Source organism: Rhinatrema bivittatum, chromosome 5 (assembly GCF_901001135.1).
Source record: "Rhinatrema bivittatum chromosome 5, aRhiBiv1.1, whole genome shotgun sequence".
NCBI classification, from domain to species: domain Eukaryota; kingdom Metazoa; phylum Chordata; class Amphibia; order Gymnophiona; family Rhinatrematidae; genus Rhinatrema; species Rhinatrema bivittatum.
Window position 1 is genome coordinate 343,826,818 of NC_042619.1, and position 16,346 is coordinate 343,843,163.

Sequence of the window (16,346 nt, forward strand, 5' to 3'; positions counted from 1 at the left end):
AGGAGCAGCAGCACCAAGTGGCCCTTATTTGTTAAATTATGGCATGGGCCAGCTGGAAATGTACTAGCTTGGCACACAGGGACCAATATTCAAAAATCCCTTGAGTGGCTACATTATCCAGCTATACTTAGCCAGAAAAGTTAACCTGGATATGTAGCGGGCTAATGTCCCTCTTAATATCCCGGATTGAGGTTATCCAGCTACCCTTAGAATTTGTGTTATATAAAACTAAAATTATTATTATACTGGATGTGTTTTAGGATTTTGAATTTGAGAAGTTGCTCAATAGAGTTTCTTGATAGACATTTACAGATTAAGAAATGCATGTTTGTTACTTTCTTGGAAGCTTTAACATTTAATCATATGATTTGACATGCCATATTTTCTAATTCCTTTTTTGTTTCCATAATACCTTTGTCATATTATTGTCTGGTATGCACATTACTTGTTTTATTATTTAGGAAACTCTAGTTAAACACATTCTAAAAAAAATAATAAATTATTTGCACATTATTTGCCTACTGCATCCTCTCCCTGGCAATAATCCAGCTAAAAGCAGGTGCACTATAGGCAGCCATGTTTACTCTAAAATGGATTGACTGAGGGCAAATTTGAAATAGGTCAATCTTCCCATTCTCATGTCACTCAGACTTGTCAAGACACCTTTCTATAAGCTGAGAAATTTACTTTTAGATACACAGAACTAAATTGTACCAGATTATGTGATAATTAAATAAAGCAAATTCATCCAGATTAGGACCATGTATGATGTGGCACATTGTCATGAATAAACAGTGGTTAATCCAATCAATAGTCTATCATGTGAGAACTATCCCAAAATGTTTACGCACTCTGAACCAGCTTCTGTATGTTTTCAATTTTGTATCTTTTAGACTGATCGCAGTGAGATACTGAAGATATAGTCTGAGGACCTGCTTCTACCCGAAATTTGGAATCGTGCTGGATTGCATGTGGTTATTTCATATTAATATTTATTGAAACAGGGCGAATCTCAACTGGGCAGACTGAATAGGACATTTTGCTCTTTATCTGACATCATTTACTATGTTACTAAATTATTAATTGTGCTGGACAATGCAGAAGAATTTTACTTTGATTAGTTTAACCATGTCTTGAACACCATCGCCTGACATTTTGCATTCAATACAGATAACATAGCTTCCAAATTGTAGAAATCAGCTACTGCAGTGCTCAGCCTTGAAGCTCCAAAGTCACCCAAGAAGCAGCCGGCACTGCTGAGACGGCAATGGCAGCTCAGATACAGAAGTGGGGGAGGGGGTCATACTGCTACTTGCAACGTATAGCACCGGATCGGGCCAGGAACGATATAATGCTAGCAACAGTGTGATCCAGCGTGACTGCAGCGGTGGCCGGGCACACACGTGGCTGGACAGTCACCTGCGGCGCACGATTCCCAGTCAGCAAAGATGGAGGCGATGACAAGGATGCCACCGCTGGCAGGTAGAGAATTTGGCTGCATTGTCAACTCATCAAACACAGCAAGCAACACCGAGACTCGTGCAGGAAGGAAGCTCAACACATCGCCGTTAATGTCTGTGCGAAATGAGATGGGGGCTGCCATCAGGATCAGTAACAACAGGGACCTGATTTAATTAGATTCGTGATACTGGGTGAGACTAAGCAGGTGCTGGCTTTTAATCGTTTTCTTGAGAATGGAACAGAAACCTGAACAATAATTCTGTTATGACTGCCAAGCGAATTATCTAATGTTTTCTTGTTGCCCCCGTCTTTGTGTCTTTCAGACAATAAGCAGAGGGGTATCCATGCCGTATAGAAGAGGATTTTTCATTCTGTCTAAGGGCCAGGCTCTGCACAGTCTCCTCCAAGCCTAACACAGCTCTGAAGTTTGGAACCGCAGGTCCCCTGGCATTCGGACCTGACAGAGACCCAAGAAGGTTACAGGACTTACACAGCAGCAGTGCAGAACCTGAATCAGATGTGGTTTTTTCAAAAAGATCTCTGCTCTCTTGGCATCTCCTTTGTTTCTTTAAAGTCGAGGGACAGAACTGGGGGAGCAGAGACCTGCTCTAATCTGCAGTACAGAGTCACCCATTACAGAAACACATTGGATAAAAACTGCTGAGCAACAGGAATTCTTTAGATAAGGAAGGAAAAAAAGGGACTGTAAACCCCACGTATGAGAATGTTGTTTATACTGTGTCAAGATGGTATCTGGGTACAAAGTTTAGAAATGATTACATCAAACGAGAGATGCCTCGTTCACACTGAAGTAGCAGTATCAGCTAGAATATTAACTTGTTTCTTTCAGGACCATTTGCACTCTTACTGATACTTTTCCTTTCTTTGAGTACATTTTGTACCTTATACTTTTTAATGATCCTCTTCCCGCCAGCCACTCCTCATGTTGCATTCATGCTTTACATATAGCAATGCAATAATTGCACAGGTTCTGATAAGAATCAGCACAACACAATCCCAATTAATATGACTGTGCAAAAGTCAAAATATAATCAAAGAAAAATAGGGAGATGAATGCTTTTGTATGTTACAAGAACTTAATTATCTACAATATTTGCTTGGCTGTTCTTAGTATATTCGTACAAAGTGGTCCACAAGAAAACAAATATTTCAGTACATCTATTTTCTATACTTAAAGACATTGACTTTCCAAATGGCGGGTGGGCACACGCTGGCACATGCAGATATGCACCCATTTATTTTTTAACTTGCATGCACATTATAAAAGTGGGCACACAAATCCAGGTATCCAGTCAGGGTATTTTATAATGGGTGCGAGTCCACGCCACTGAAAGTTTCATCAGTTCATCCAGTTAAGAGCTAAATCCTGGTTTGATACCCTGCAACACCCCCCCCAGTTACCCCAGACCCTATAAACCCGGAAGAAATGGCTACTTTTATTTTTTTTGTTATCCCTCCTCCATAGCAGAAGTAAAGTTAGGCGGCGTTGGGCCTGGGCGTGTGACGGGGCACTTTAGTATTTATGCGCACATCCCTTGGCCACGCCCCACCCAGACCCCGCCCCTTTCTGAGCGAGATGCACACGCGGAGGGAGCTTCGCACGCATCCGGGCAGCTTTTAAAATCCGGTGGGCGTGTGTGAGCCCGACTTGTGCATACATCTCTGGCATGCGCCAGGTTTTTAAAATTCACCTTGAAGTGAATAGGTGCTTGATAAGTTGCTTTGGAAAGGAAAAACAAAAAAAAGTGATGCACACTTCTGATGGACTGGAAACAACGTGGCAGGCTAAGAAGCACAAGCTGGAGACTCACTTCATTAAAATGCACATCCTGCATCCCAACATCCTCCATCATCGAAGCCTCCTCATCTATATTGGGCGTGATTACTCGGAAAGTTGTACATCCTTGCTTGAACATCCCTGATAAAGTTAAAAGAAACATCTTTAAAAAGAAAATCACCACATTTTTTTTTTTTACTTATGCACTTGGTCAAAACAAGGAAGCACAAATACCAATTTGAGAAAATGTATTGTTTCCAGAGACCTGGATCACTGTACGGTTTAAACATGTAGTGCTCAAATTATACAGTATACATCTAAATTATCACAGACACCCCATGGTTAGAGGGTGAATGCATGGAACGGCGGGAGCAAAATAGCAAGAGAATTCAACGTAGCATGGAACAAGCACAGAGGATCCCTCGTTGGGAAGTGGTAAAGACAGCCAGGGATTCTACTACGTACATTGGGAAGACCAGATGGACCTTATAGCCTTTATGTGCTGTCATATTTTATGTTTGAAGTTGTGGAGCTCTCTGTCCTGACGGGTACTGGTGATCAGCACACGGATTAAATTAACAAATCATCTTTTGTGCTCAAGACAAACCGTGATGATTTTCATACGGTAGTAATGTCCCATAAAGCTCCAATAACCACCATGCATAGCATAGAGACAGCGCATCAGCACGCCCCTGCCTACTGTCAGCCAGCCAGAGGTTTCCAGCTGCTGATTACCGCAGTAGATTACAATGTAGGTTCGGCAGTAATACAATATCACAGGAAAAACCGCAATAATTTACTTGAAAATGGAAACCTCTGGGCTCAGCTGCGCTTTCAACACTCTACCATCATACCAGGAGGCACAAGTGTCAAGATGTTTTCACATTATACTGAGGCTGCACTATCTGAAGGGAATTATTGTGGCTATAATATTTGATGCAAGAGAAATAAAGCTGGCATTTAAATGTAAAATACCCATTTAGGAGAATAAAATGTACATTTAAGTTTTATTAAAATTACAGATAACCTAGCAGAGTGTAAATCAGATAGCATAAATATCCTGAAAGTACAGTGCACAGCTTTACTGCCCAGTTTACCAGATTTCTTTCTCACAGACTTTAGTAAATCATGCCCTTAAGATGGAGATTATCTACTAAGTGACACTACTGAGCAGACTTTCATTTGTAGCTCACTGGTTTAATCCCAGGACACGGGGAAGTAAAACCTCCCTACATAAGAACATGCCATACTGGGTCAGACCAAGGGTCCATCAAGCCCAGCATCCTGTTTCCAACAGTGGCCAATCCAGGCCATAAGAACCTGGCAAGTACCCAAAAAACTAAGTCTATTCCGTGTTACCATTGCTAATGGCAGTGGCTATTCTCTAAGTGAACTTAATAGCAGGTAATGGACTTCTCCTCCAAGAACTTATCCAATCCTTTTTTAAACACAGCTATACTAACTGCACTAATCATTTTCTTCTCTTGTTTTTGCGTACCTGAGCTCAGCCTTCCCTGGCTGAGAGCACCAGCAGGTCTCTGGCTACGGGGGGGGCGGGGGGGGGGGGGGGAGGGCACAAGCTGTTACCGGCAAGCCCTCCTGCTAGCTTCATGCATTTCCCCCTGGTACCCAGAGACTCCTGGACTGAAAACACTCAACACTCAGGAGCTCAAGGGGTGTCCTCAAATCTTCCATCTTCTCCTCTTTTTTCATTACTTTTTACCACAAGCAATCTCAGGTAGGGAAATGCACGTCCATCATCTGCTGGAGACAGAGAATACTGGCGGGTTGACGTCGGGGCAAGGCCATACATCCGCGACGTCAGCTTTACTCAGTCTCCACCTGCTGGTAGAGGTGCATAACTCACTGGTGTGAGAGTGCAGAAGAAGCCTTCATTCTCCTTTTACTTGTCTCTGCAATCCCAGCTCGGTAGCTCTATTGGGGTTCCCACCCCCAGAAGCTATTAACTGGCCCTTCTATAGAGATATAAATAGTTGACTATTATGAGGGCCTTATAAATGGTCTCTCTCTCTCGCTCTCTCACAGCGCCTGTCTGGGCACTTCCTGAGCTGTGAAACAGAAGTATTGCGGGGTGTGAAAACGTTACTGCACCACATGATACTACCTTTATACAAAGCGCTATGTTACCGCACAGTGCGGTAACTCTAAAATGACCCTAAACACGCCCCTTTCGCTTACCGTGGGCATTATGCATGCGATATTATAGCATTTTGATGAATCTAGGGGTCAGTTATGTAAGGTCCACCTTGATGTATCTGCGTCAGTGCCAACTACACAATTTCCTTGATAAACACAATCTTGCCACTGTAATTCATTCACTAATCAGAGGGCGAATCAATGCAATTCCCTCTACAACAGCATCTCAATACACTGCCATGAGAATTTTGATAGGTACAAAAGCAAATCATATCAAACCTATTTTACATCAACTCTACTGGCTCCAGTAGAAAGCAGGATAAAACTCCCTGCTTTATCTTCAAATGCTTGAATAGACAAGGCCTTTGAGTACCTCTCTCCCCTTAGATGCCCTCAAGGGAACTCCAGTCCGCTGAAATGGCTCTTCTTTCCTCTCCTCCGCTGACCACTCACCAGACTATCCTGCATTTTCAGCTGTTAACACACCAAACATTTGCACCTGGAGCTAGGCTACCCAACGTTCAGGAATAAAGCTAAGGGATGGCTTTTCAGTAAGGGCCACGAAGACCCACATCTTTGACCCATCTTCCTGATGAGGGACTGTGTTATACCCAGCAGAGACAGAACTGGGCATTGAAACTATTCACAAATGGATTTTCCTATGCTGGATGCCAGTGCTATGGTGATTGCAAATGCTGATTCAATTGTAAGCGGTACTAATGCCTCTGTTCATTTAAATTTATTAATGTGCCTTGAGCCATCTTTGGAAAAGACAGAATTTCACATGTTCATAAATATAGACATAGGCAGGGCAGGAAACAGTGTGTGCCGTGCTTATTTTTGTAATGCACTCTATGCTCACGTATAATTAATCTCTTACTCTCCATCCATATGCTCATAGTTCATACTAGATTCAGGGAATGGGCAGGCAATGGTGACAACAGACAGATGGATGACTTATCTCTACTTTCCCCGTACCTCATGTCCCAATGTTTAACTTCTTCAGATTACAGGGGTACCTCCCACTCCCACCAGTTCTTAGCTCAGTCCCCAGGAGCAAAACCATAGCCCAATGTGGCCCCTCAGGACAAAGTGTCCAACCCTGCAGCACACTAAAAGCAATCACATCATTTCATGCAAGATCCTTCGTACTGTGCCATTACAGCTCAACACAGACACCCTGTGGCTAACCTTTGTAAAAGCAAAACCAGAATGCAGTAGCTATGCCTCTGGATATAACTTTGCAAAGAGATCTGAATGATAATTTTCATTTCTTTTACCAACCCAAAGAACATTTTCTTCAAGAACATTTTGTTGGCCCAATAAAAGTATCGTAATTTACAAAGTACCCAGTACTTCCTGCAACCAATGTGACTTGCCAATAAAAATAATTTTAGATAGCCACGCTAATAGGGTCTATTTTTAGTTTGCTCGTGTTGTATTATCAGCGAATAATTATACCTACATCAAAGGATTAGTTTACTGGACAAAGTCTTGTCGGAAAAATAACACTCTGTTCCTTAGGGCACACCATATTCAACGGAAACTTTTACTCTGGTTTAGAAATGGAATATTATCATGCTGGCCCGAAGGATCAGTGGCCAGACTCAGGATGAACGCGTACAGAGCTCTAGAAGGAACTGTGCTCTCTGTCCCCTGGTTGAGGACGGTCACCGCAGACGCTGAGCTGGATAGGAGGGGGAGAAAGGATTAGAAGTAGGAATAAATAAATCCTCTGTAGTTATGAAGGCTCATAGTGCTATAGCCCCAGCACAGGCTAGTGCTGATTCAACTGCAAGCCCAAAGAATCAGGAGAGATCTTTCAGGCCAAACAAAAATACAGATTACTACTATAGAATGAGCAAAGAGGAAAAGATACAGCTAAAACATGGCTTACACTGAAAACAAGGAATTGTATATTTATTTGCCTGAAATGGATTTTCTAGTTGAGCAATTGATAAACTGATGCTATGTTGCTGAGTAAATGCTTCCCTCTCCAGTTCTGGACACAGGAGAGACTGGTAGGTCAATAGGGCCAAGCCAAGGTGAGCAAGTTCAGTAGAACAATTTGAAAGCTAATGGTAGGTTAATAACGTCTCAGTCAGAATAGCTTGCAGAGGATCCCCACAAAAACACGTTTTACAATTCCACGCGTCATTACGTAGGACTAAAGTCAGAACTACAGTAAGTAAATTAAATGTAGAATTCATACCTTTCCGAGTCAGATATTCTGCCACCAGTGCTGCTACGTGGACATAGCACATTGCTGCCTAAAACACAAGAGATAAAGAAAGCAACATTACCTATAACCTGGGAGAGTCACTATTCCTCGGCACACGTATATGACAAGTGGAACAGGGCACTAAACGGTTAAGTTAAAAGCAAATGTGCCTCAGTGTTGGCATCAACTTCCCATAAACATCTTCCTTCTATGTACTGATTATATGCCTTTCCCTTCCAAAAGTCCTATTAAAGCAGCATTTTAACAGAAGCTTTCCCCAGTACTGAAAATAAATCACTACCCATACGACTAAGGAGATAAAACAATGTTTTATTTATTTGTGGTTTTTATATACCGCTCATCGTTTGGAACATCTGATCGGTTTACAGTAAAACATTAAATTCAGCAACAGGCTTTACATATAACTTAGCGTTTAACAGAATAAACAGCATGGGGATGGAACGATAAGAGGGAATACAGTCTTGTAACTCTAAGTGAACAGCAGGGACAATATTACTATGTTGCTATGAGTAAACAAATTTGGGCATGTCGTTGAACTAAGGGAAATAATAAATAATCCAGGGTATATACAGGTATTTACAGTTGTCACATGGAACTAATAGGGATATCCATTTTACACTAAAAGCAAAATTTTTAAAGTGATTTGTTGAACCGTTTCCTGTTGTGGCAGTGCCAAATGCTCTCTGACTCTTAACAGGCCTACCAGAAAAGTGTTACCCGAGCATGCACCCCGTGCTGGAGAGCCTGGCACACACCAGTCCCCTGCAGTTTTACCCCACAAGCTACAAAGGGGAATAAAACCCAACACAAATATTTTCTCAAAGGCTAATTATTCCCACACAGCTAATTCTCAAGTCTGTTATGCTGCAGTCTGAAAGATGTAGGTGAATAATCAAAAGAATATAAACATTAAAATGCTGTCTAACTCTGTTTCAATGCAATTTTAATGACATTTAAACGTCAGCTGCATGAGCTCCAGACGGATCCAGGTCTCATGGACTGATAATCCTCTATTAATTTGTAGTCCAGCTTTTCTTTTTAAAGCAGCATGTTTTATGGGGTAAAACCAGGATGGACTGTTCTGGATGACTTGGAAAATGCTGGCAGCCCTATCCTTTAATATGGAAAGAAAATCCCCATCTTATCCATAATCTACAGAATACAAATTGTTCAAGATGTAAAATGCTATTTGGATATAAGCACAACACCGGTCAAGTTGCTCTAGCCCTCCGCCTTCCAGTGGTGATAAATAAGATATATTTATTTATTTAAAAAAATGTTTATACCGTCGTTAAGTTAAATACCATCACAACGGTTTACAGAAGGGCACGATAAAGAGAAATATGGGTGGTATAGATTACAAATTACTCGTGTGCCATCATAGTAAGGTAACAATGTAAAATAATAAACTAGGTGTGTAAGTTAAACCTGATTGTTAGGCACAAATTAGGCAGTTTGATTTTAACATTCTAGCTTGGTTCATCCTTATCGCTCAACTATTTTTCTCCTTTTCTTTCTATTCAATGACCAAGTGCACTACTTACTCAAGAGCAAGAATCTTCTTCCAAATAAGCAAAATAAGTTCCTTTTCTAGACAATAAATCATGATTCAGCAATGACAAGTGGTGGTGGTCCCGAATCACAAGAGTGGGAGCAGAGAGGACAGTTAGCCTCACCTCGGTGGTGGGACAGTTAATGGAGACTCTGCTGAAGGAAAGGAGAGTGAACTATCTACAATCCGATGGGTTGCTGGACCCGAGGCAGCACGGAGTCACCAGGGGAAGGCCCTGTCAAACAAATCTGATAGATTTTTTTTGATTGGGCGACTAGAGAACTGGATCAAGGAAGAGCGCTCAAACTGATTTACTTGGATTTCAGCAAAGCTTTGGATGCGGTCCCGCATAGGAGGCTCGTGAATAAAATGAGAAGCTTGGGACTCGGCGCCAAGGTGGGGGAGTGGACTACAAACTGGTTGACTGATAGAAGACAGTGTTTAATGGTAAATGGAACCTACTCTGAAGAGAGAATCTGGATGGAGCACCATTCTCTCATGGTGAGGGATTGGTTTTTGGACCAGTTCTGTTCAATATCTGAGAACGACATTGTGGAAGGGATAGAAGGTAAAGTTAGTCAATTTGCAGATGATACTAAGATCTGCAACAGAGTGGACACGCCTGAAGGAGTAGAGAAAATTAAAAGGGATTTAGCAAAGCTGGAAATGTGGTCAAGGACTTGGCAGATGGGATTCAATGCCAAGGAGTGTGGAGTCATGCATCTGAGGTGCGGTAATCCAAAACAGCTTTATGTGATGGGGGGTGAAAGATCAATGTGACAGGGCCAAGAGAGGTATCTTGGAGTGATAGTGTCTGGGGATCTGAAGGTGGAGAAGCAATGTGACAAGGTGATAGCTAAAGCTAGAAGAATGTTGTGCTGTATAGAGAGGAATAACCAGTAAGAAAAAGGTGATGATCCTCGTACAGGTCCCTTGGTGAGGCCTCACCTGGAGTACTGTGTTCAGTTCTGAAAGGATAGAGACAGAACGGAAGCAGTACAGAGAAAGGTGACGAAAATGGCAAGGGGTCTGTATCGGAAGACTAAGGAGAGGTTGTAGGATCTGAATATGTACACCCTGGAACAGAGGTGGTGCAGGAGAGAGATATAATGCAGACCCTTCAGAAACCTTAATGGTTTTAATCATGCATGTTCCTTGAACCTTTTCTGTTGGAAAACAAGCAGTAGAACTAGGGGTCATGATATGAAACTTCAGGGGGGATGACTCAGAATCGACATCAGGAAATATTTCTTCATAGAGAGCGAGGTGGATGTCTGGCATGCCCTTCCGGAAGAGGTGGAGAAGATGAAAACAGTAAACAAATTCAAAAAAAACATGGGGTAAACACTGTGGATTCCCGAAGGCTAGAGTTGGAAATTAAGAAAGAAAGGCATGGAGTAGCACTACTACTGCCCCTAACAGGGGGCGTGGGGATTACTACCCTTAACCAATTAGCTTACATGTTTTTGATGCAAGTGCAGCATCGCTTTCCACTTCGACGGCGAGGGGGGGATTGGATTCAGACGACAGCCAGCGTTGGGCCTTGACTTTTACAGTCCGGGGCACTGATACTGACATTAGGGAGAACACAGGCCTGCTTCTACGGCCAAAGTACTGTCTGAATTATCACGAAGGCTGCTCATCCTATGAAAATGTTGCTAGCAGTAATTCTGTATGGGTTTGACAGCTGATTGGCTGTGTTACTGTCCTTAACACAAGGCTTGAGGGCAACTTGCACGGAGCAGCAGTTACTACCGTAAGACTGGATGGGTGTTTTCTGCCATTACTATGATCTATAAGTAGCAGCATTTTATAGCCTCTTCCATTAAAGAAAAGCAGATAAAAGTTGAACCAGTATGTGAAGTGATGCTGAAACTGCCACATCCAGATACGCGTGGGCTTATGGAGTGGCTGTATATCAGAGCAAAACGTACAGCACAAGCTGCATAAGCACATAATAAATCTGCCATGCTGGGTCAGACCATCGAGCCCAGCATCCTGTCTCCGACAGCGGCCAATCCAGGTCACAAGTACCTGGCAGATCTAATTCCTGTTACTCACTCCCAGGGATAGCAATAGCTTTCTTTAGTCTGCCTGGCTAATAATGTCTTATGGACTTTTCCTCCAGGAACTCGTCCAAACCTCTTTTAAACCCCGCTATGCTAATCACCTTGACCATGTCCCTCTGGCAACTGATTCGTGCTCTGTGCAAAGGTTTAGCCTGTTTTCTCTCTCTAGCCTGCTTTGATGATGCTGAGGATAAGGGCACTGATAGAGGATACTGCTGGTATCTTACTCCGGGATTAAAATTATAATTTATTATAAGGCTGCTGATGGGTTTTTATTGGAAGTAAAAGGAGCAGTACAATTATCTTTAATGTCATCTACTGCTTTTTTTATTAAACTTTTCTCTGAAGAGACGGTCATCCATGAACGCAGCACCTCCTGGCTTGTTAGGCACATTTTCAGGGAGTCCGAACACACACACAGCCAGGCCTGCGGCAACAGCTACTGCGGAAGTATCACAGCCATCATAAACGGACCTATGATAAGGCCGATGCTGAACGGTGCGCTTTCTGCACGCATAACGTACTCCCAGTGCAGCCAGGAGGCTTGTGCACAGAAAATGCAAGCTTCTGAGCTGGAGCACCGCTGGGCGCTCTCGCATGGACGTCCCCTGCAAACGAGGACGTTAAGCAAAACCCTCCGATGCACAGAGAATGCATCGGGCCTGCGCACAGTTTTTAGCCCTGGAAATTTAACTCCAGGTCAGAGCTGGTCCTTAAAACCCCTAAAAAAAAAAAAAAAGGGGGGGGGTGGGGAGTTTTAAAACGATTAAAAATGTCTGTGGATAAGTGCAGATTTATCCACGTAACGTGGCGGTAGCTTACCTATGCAAGTAAGTTACTGCTGCCAAAAGCCCACAAATATCTGGCATGGGTCACCGCTACATAGCTGGATAAATCACTTATCTGACTGATCTGATTATCTGCGGTGACCCACACCAGATAGACAGAAATGTACTGACTTATCCAGGTAACGTGGTGGTAGCTTACCTATGCAAGTAAGTTACTGCTGCCAAAAGCCCGCATAAATATCTGGCATGGGTCACCGCTACGTAGCTGCATAAATCACTTATCTGACTGATCTGATTATCTGCGGTGACCCACACCAGATAGACAGAAAAGTACTGACTCATCTGACTGATCTAATTATCTGCGGTGACCCACACCAGATAGACAGAAAAGTACTGACTTATCTGACTGATCTAATTATCTGTGATGACCCACACCAGATAGACAGAAAAGTACTGACTTATCTGACTGATCTAATTATCTGCGATGACCCACACCAGATAGACAGAAAAGTACTGACTTATCTGACTGATCTAATTATCTGCGGTGACCCACACCAGAGAGACAGAAAAGTACTGACTTATCCGGCTCTCTGGTAGCTGCTTCCTGCTGCCAGATAGACGGATAAATCAGTATCTATCCAGCTAAGTGGCTGCTGTCACAGACTGCTCCCCCTCCCTTCCTGATGTGTTTGGCCTGTGCCCAACACACATTTTAAAGTTTTTGCTCTTTTTTTTTTTTTTTTTAAACTCCCAATGCACAGTTTTTTAAATTTTTTTTTTTTTTAATGCTCAGATTGTTGCATCAAGCCCCAATGTGCTTGCCACACACTTTTGCTACTTGAATCACTGGCATGAAGGGAGAGCGCTTGCTAAGGACTGCAGTGCATGTACTTGATCTATTCTCGAGTTTAGCATAGCACTGCTATAGTATCCATCATTCTAGCATTCTTACAGGCGGACAACTGCAATGCGCTCTTTGCAATGCCAACTTCATTACCATTGATTGATGTGGAAGCTGAACCTTGAGATATTCTGCATTTGGTTGCACTCTATACTCAACGCCTAACTTCCTTGATACAGAAAGGGCAGACACAGCTGTTTACCACATTTTTGCTTTCTTGCTTGAACTACCTGCAAAACAGTCTGTATACCAAAACTGCCACTACTTGTTTGGGCGCTAAAATAAATGCATTTAAGCAAGCCAAACACATTCTCCCTAGGCTGTGCTTCCTTTTGTAGATTAAAAGGAATGTCTCTTTCCATCTTTTGTTCAAAGGTTGGGGAGGGCAGACCATCAGCAGGAAATATATTCCTTGAATGTTGAGATAAGGGTCTTACAAGAGAATCCCTCGTCACTAGAATGGTAGAAGAAAGTTATAAGAAGCCTAAGAACCTTCTAGAAAACCAGATAAAACAATAGGAGGGGGGTCTTTGTATATGACCTACCCTTGGACGAGGACGATTCATGAGAACGAGAAAGGATCTGTATTAGAATAGTGGATGGAGCATCGAACTTGAAGGCCACAGACTCCACAAAAGGAGACATCTATTCCAATGGAGGTGGCGAGGAATGATAAAGGAGACATCTATTCCAATGGAGGAGGCGAGGAATGATAAAGGAGACATCTATTCCAATGGAGGTGGCGAGGAATGATAAAGGAGACATCTATTCCAATGGAGGAGGCGAGGAATGATAAAGGAGACATCTATTCCAATGGAGGTGGCGAGGAATGATAAAGGAGACATCTATTCCAATGGAGGAGGCGAGGAATGATAAAGGAGACATCTATTCCAATGGAGGAGGCGAGGAATGATAAAGGAGACATCTATTCCAATGGAGGAGGCGAGGAATGATAAAGGAGACATCTATTCCAATGGAGGAGGTGAGGAATGATAAAGGAGGCTGGATTTTCTAACCCCTGGCCCCTTTTACCTCTCTGCCAACTCCACCCCAGCCCAACCCACCTTTCTGGCAACCATTGGTCTTCTGGGGCAGCCCTGCACAACCACCTGAACCTGACCTGAGCACACTAGGGTGGAGAGTCAAAGGCTGGGCCTCCTGACCCAAGTAGCCCCCTCCAAACACGCAACCAACAGCCCTTGGGGGTTTTTTTTCTGCAGTGGTACTGCTGGTGAAGAGCCATGTGATTCTGGGACGAAGATAGCTAACTGATTAATTTGCTTTGCTGGCGAATTCTGCTCTAGTTTCTGCTTCCATTTCTCTGCACCAAAATAATCTTCATGGTGTCGAGACAATTTTAGCATCAATAAATATTCAAATATATTTGCTGGTCAATGGCTCCAAAAGAATCTCTGCGCCAAAGAGCGATTCCACTGATGGCATTGTTCTTCGCACCGGAGAAATCCGAAACCACAATAGAGGAGCGGAACATAAACGTTTGTATATTAATTGATCCATTTTGTACCGGTCTCTGTTATTAATTTAAATTTTCTTTATTTTATAGTTTATGAATGCCGCATGAAATTACTGTCCCTCCCGAGTTTGGCGAAACACTGGTCCCGTGTCGGGGGACCCCTTTTTTGAAACCTGTGCTGTTTTTAAGCAATGGAGTTGCTGCTATGAAAAATAAAACATTTTTTACATTATCAATTTATGAAGTTTGGGACTGACTTAATATTTCTGCATCTCCTCGGATATTGCTCTTCGCACCAACATTTTTTCTATGTCCTTTGGTGCAGAGGATTTTTTTTTTTATGCCAGCGAGCCGCGGTGCAACAATGCCAGCGAGCCGCGGTGCAACAATGCCAGCGAGCCGCGGTGCAACAATGCCAGCATCCGTTTACAGAAGAGCCGGACTTACCTTCTTCTATTGGAGGGGCGATGAAGTTTGCACAGAGTGTGCACCGAGATTCATAGTACCTAGCATGAGAGCTCTGCCTTTTTTTTTTTTTTAAATTTAGGTGAAGCTTTCTTCTTCTTTCCCTAAACTGAAGCATGGGATGTCGTCAGAAAATCCCTGTTAGGATCTTACATTTTCTGTTCCATGGAGACTAACAAGCAGTGCAACGGGTTAATCGTGAAAGGAGACTACACAGTGGTCATGATAGACATCTTGTTGTTGCATAGGGACATTTCTTGAAGCCCAACAGGGTGAAGAGATCAGAGGTTAAACTGAACTCAGTTGTGAAAAATAAATTTAAATTCCTAAACCTAGTTTAATTTTGAGACATGAAAAATAAAAATGTAAAAGTAAAAATAAGAAAAAAAAATTAGAACCCCCCCCCCCCACATGAGTAGCTGAGACACCCAAAATACATCCTTATGCACATGGAAGGAAAAAGATGAGGAGATTTGCACAGTGAGAGGATATGAGGGAAGGCTTGCGCATGAAAACTTTTCCATCTCTGCACCACTGGATGATTTTATCATACTTGTACATAGAGAAAAGATTTCTCCATACTTTAGCATACATAGCTTCTATTCTCTCATTTGTGTACAGGTTAAAGTGGGTTGCTACCTCTGAGAGGTCTCCGTTCTTGACATGAATTCTTGCCATGCTGTCTAACCAGGTCTTTCTCAGCTCTGGGGTGCTTGCATAGGACTTTGCCAAACTGTACTGGAGGTCGACCAGCATTTCTGGATCATTTTCGTGCTCCTTCATCTGTGCTGTAGCCATTAAGACTGTGCGAATCCGCTTCGTCAAGTCCTTTACATCAGAAGAAAACGTAGTGTGCTGAAATAGAAAAACAAGGGTCATAAAAGCTGCAGGCGATTTCATCGTGCCCATTGGATCTGATATTCACTTGTGATGAAATCTGAGCACCGAGGAACACCACACTACTTTCACTGTATGTTTAGACACATTTGCGTTATTTTTAAAGCAGGGAAAATGGAAAAAAAAAGCACAGTCAAAGCTCAAAAACAGTCAATGTGCAGCTTTACCAACCTTGATAAGCCGGTCACTGTTGGCACAGTTATTAATGATGGAAAGAGACTGCTGGAACCTGGTTCCTCCAATTCCTACCACATCTGCTATCAACTGGCTTACCGAAATAATAACCTTTAAAAATATCAAAGAGACAGAGAGATTTACTTAACCAACGCACAGTATAAATGCTCATTAAACAAATCTATAATCATCTGATAGCAATATATCTGAAAATAAGCAAATACAGCAGACTGAGTTGGAACTTTTGATTTAATTCAAGTGGGGTTATCATGCTAAGATACAGTTCCTTCAAACAAGCAACTGGTAGCACTCAGCAGCTTCGCAATTCATACAAAATTAAGTCCTTGCAGGAGAGATCCTCTGCTTCA

The 16,346-nt window shown here is 42.6% G+C and overlaps 1 protein-coding gene across 6 annotated transcripts in view; it reads right to left on the minus strand.

The window, feature by feature from the left end:
* DOCK9 (dedicator of cytokinesis 9) overlaps nt 1-16,346 on the minus strand; it is a 491,864-nt gene that overhangs the window by 65,458 nt on the left and 410,060 nt on the right. For all 6 annotated transcript variants that reach the window (XM_029604490.1, XM_029604488.1, XM_029604486.1 and 3 more), the window contains exons 42-45: nt 15,976-16,089; nt 15,547-15,762; nt 7,629-7,686; nt 3,294-3,400 (exon numbers count right to left, since the gene is read on the minus strand). In XM_029604490.1, coding sequence (XP_029460350.1) covers nt 3,294-3,400; nt 7,629-7,686; nt 15,547-15,762; nt 15,976-16,089 — 495 coding nt within the window. The remainder of the gene's footprint in view (nt 1-3,293; nt 3,401-7,628; nt 7,687-15,546; nt 15,763-15,975; nt 16,090-16,346) is intronic.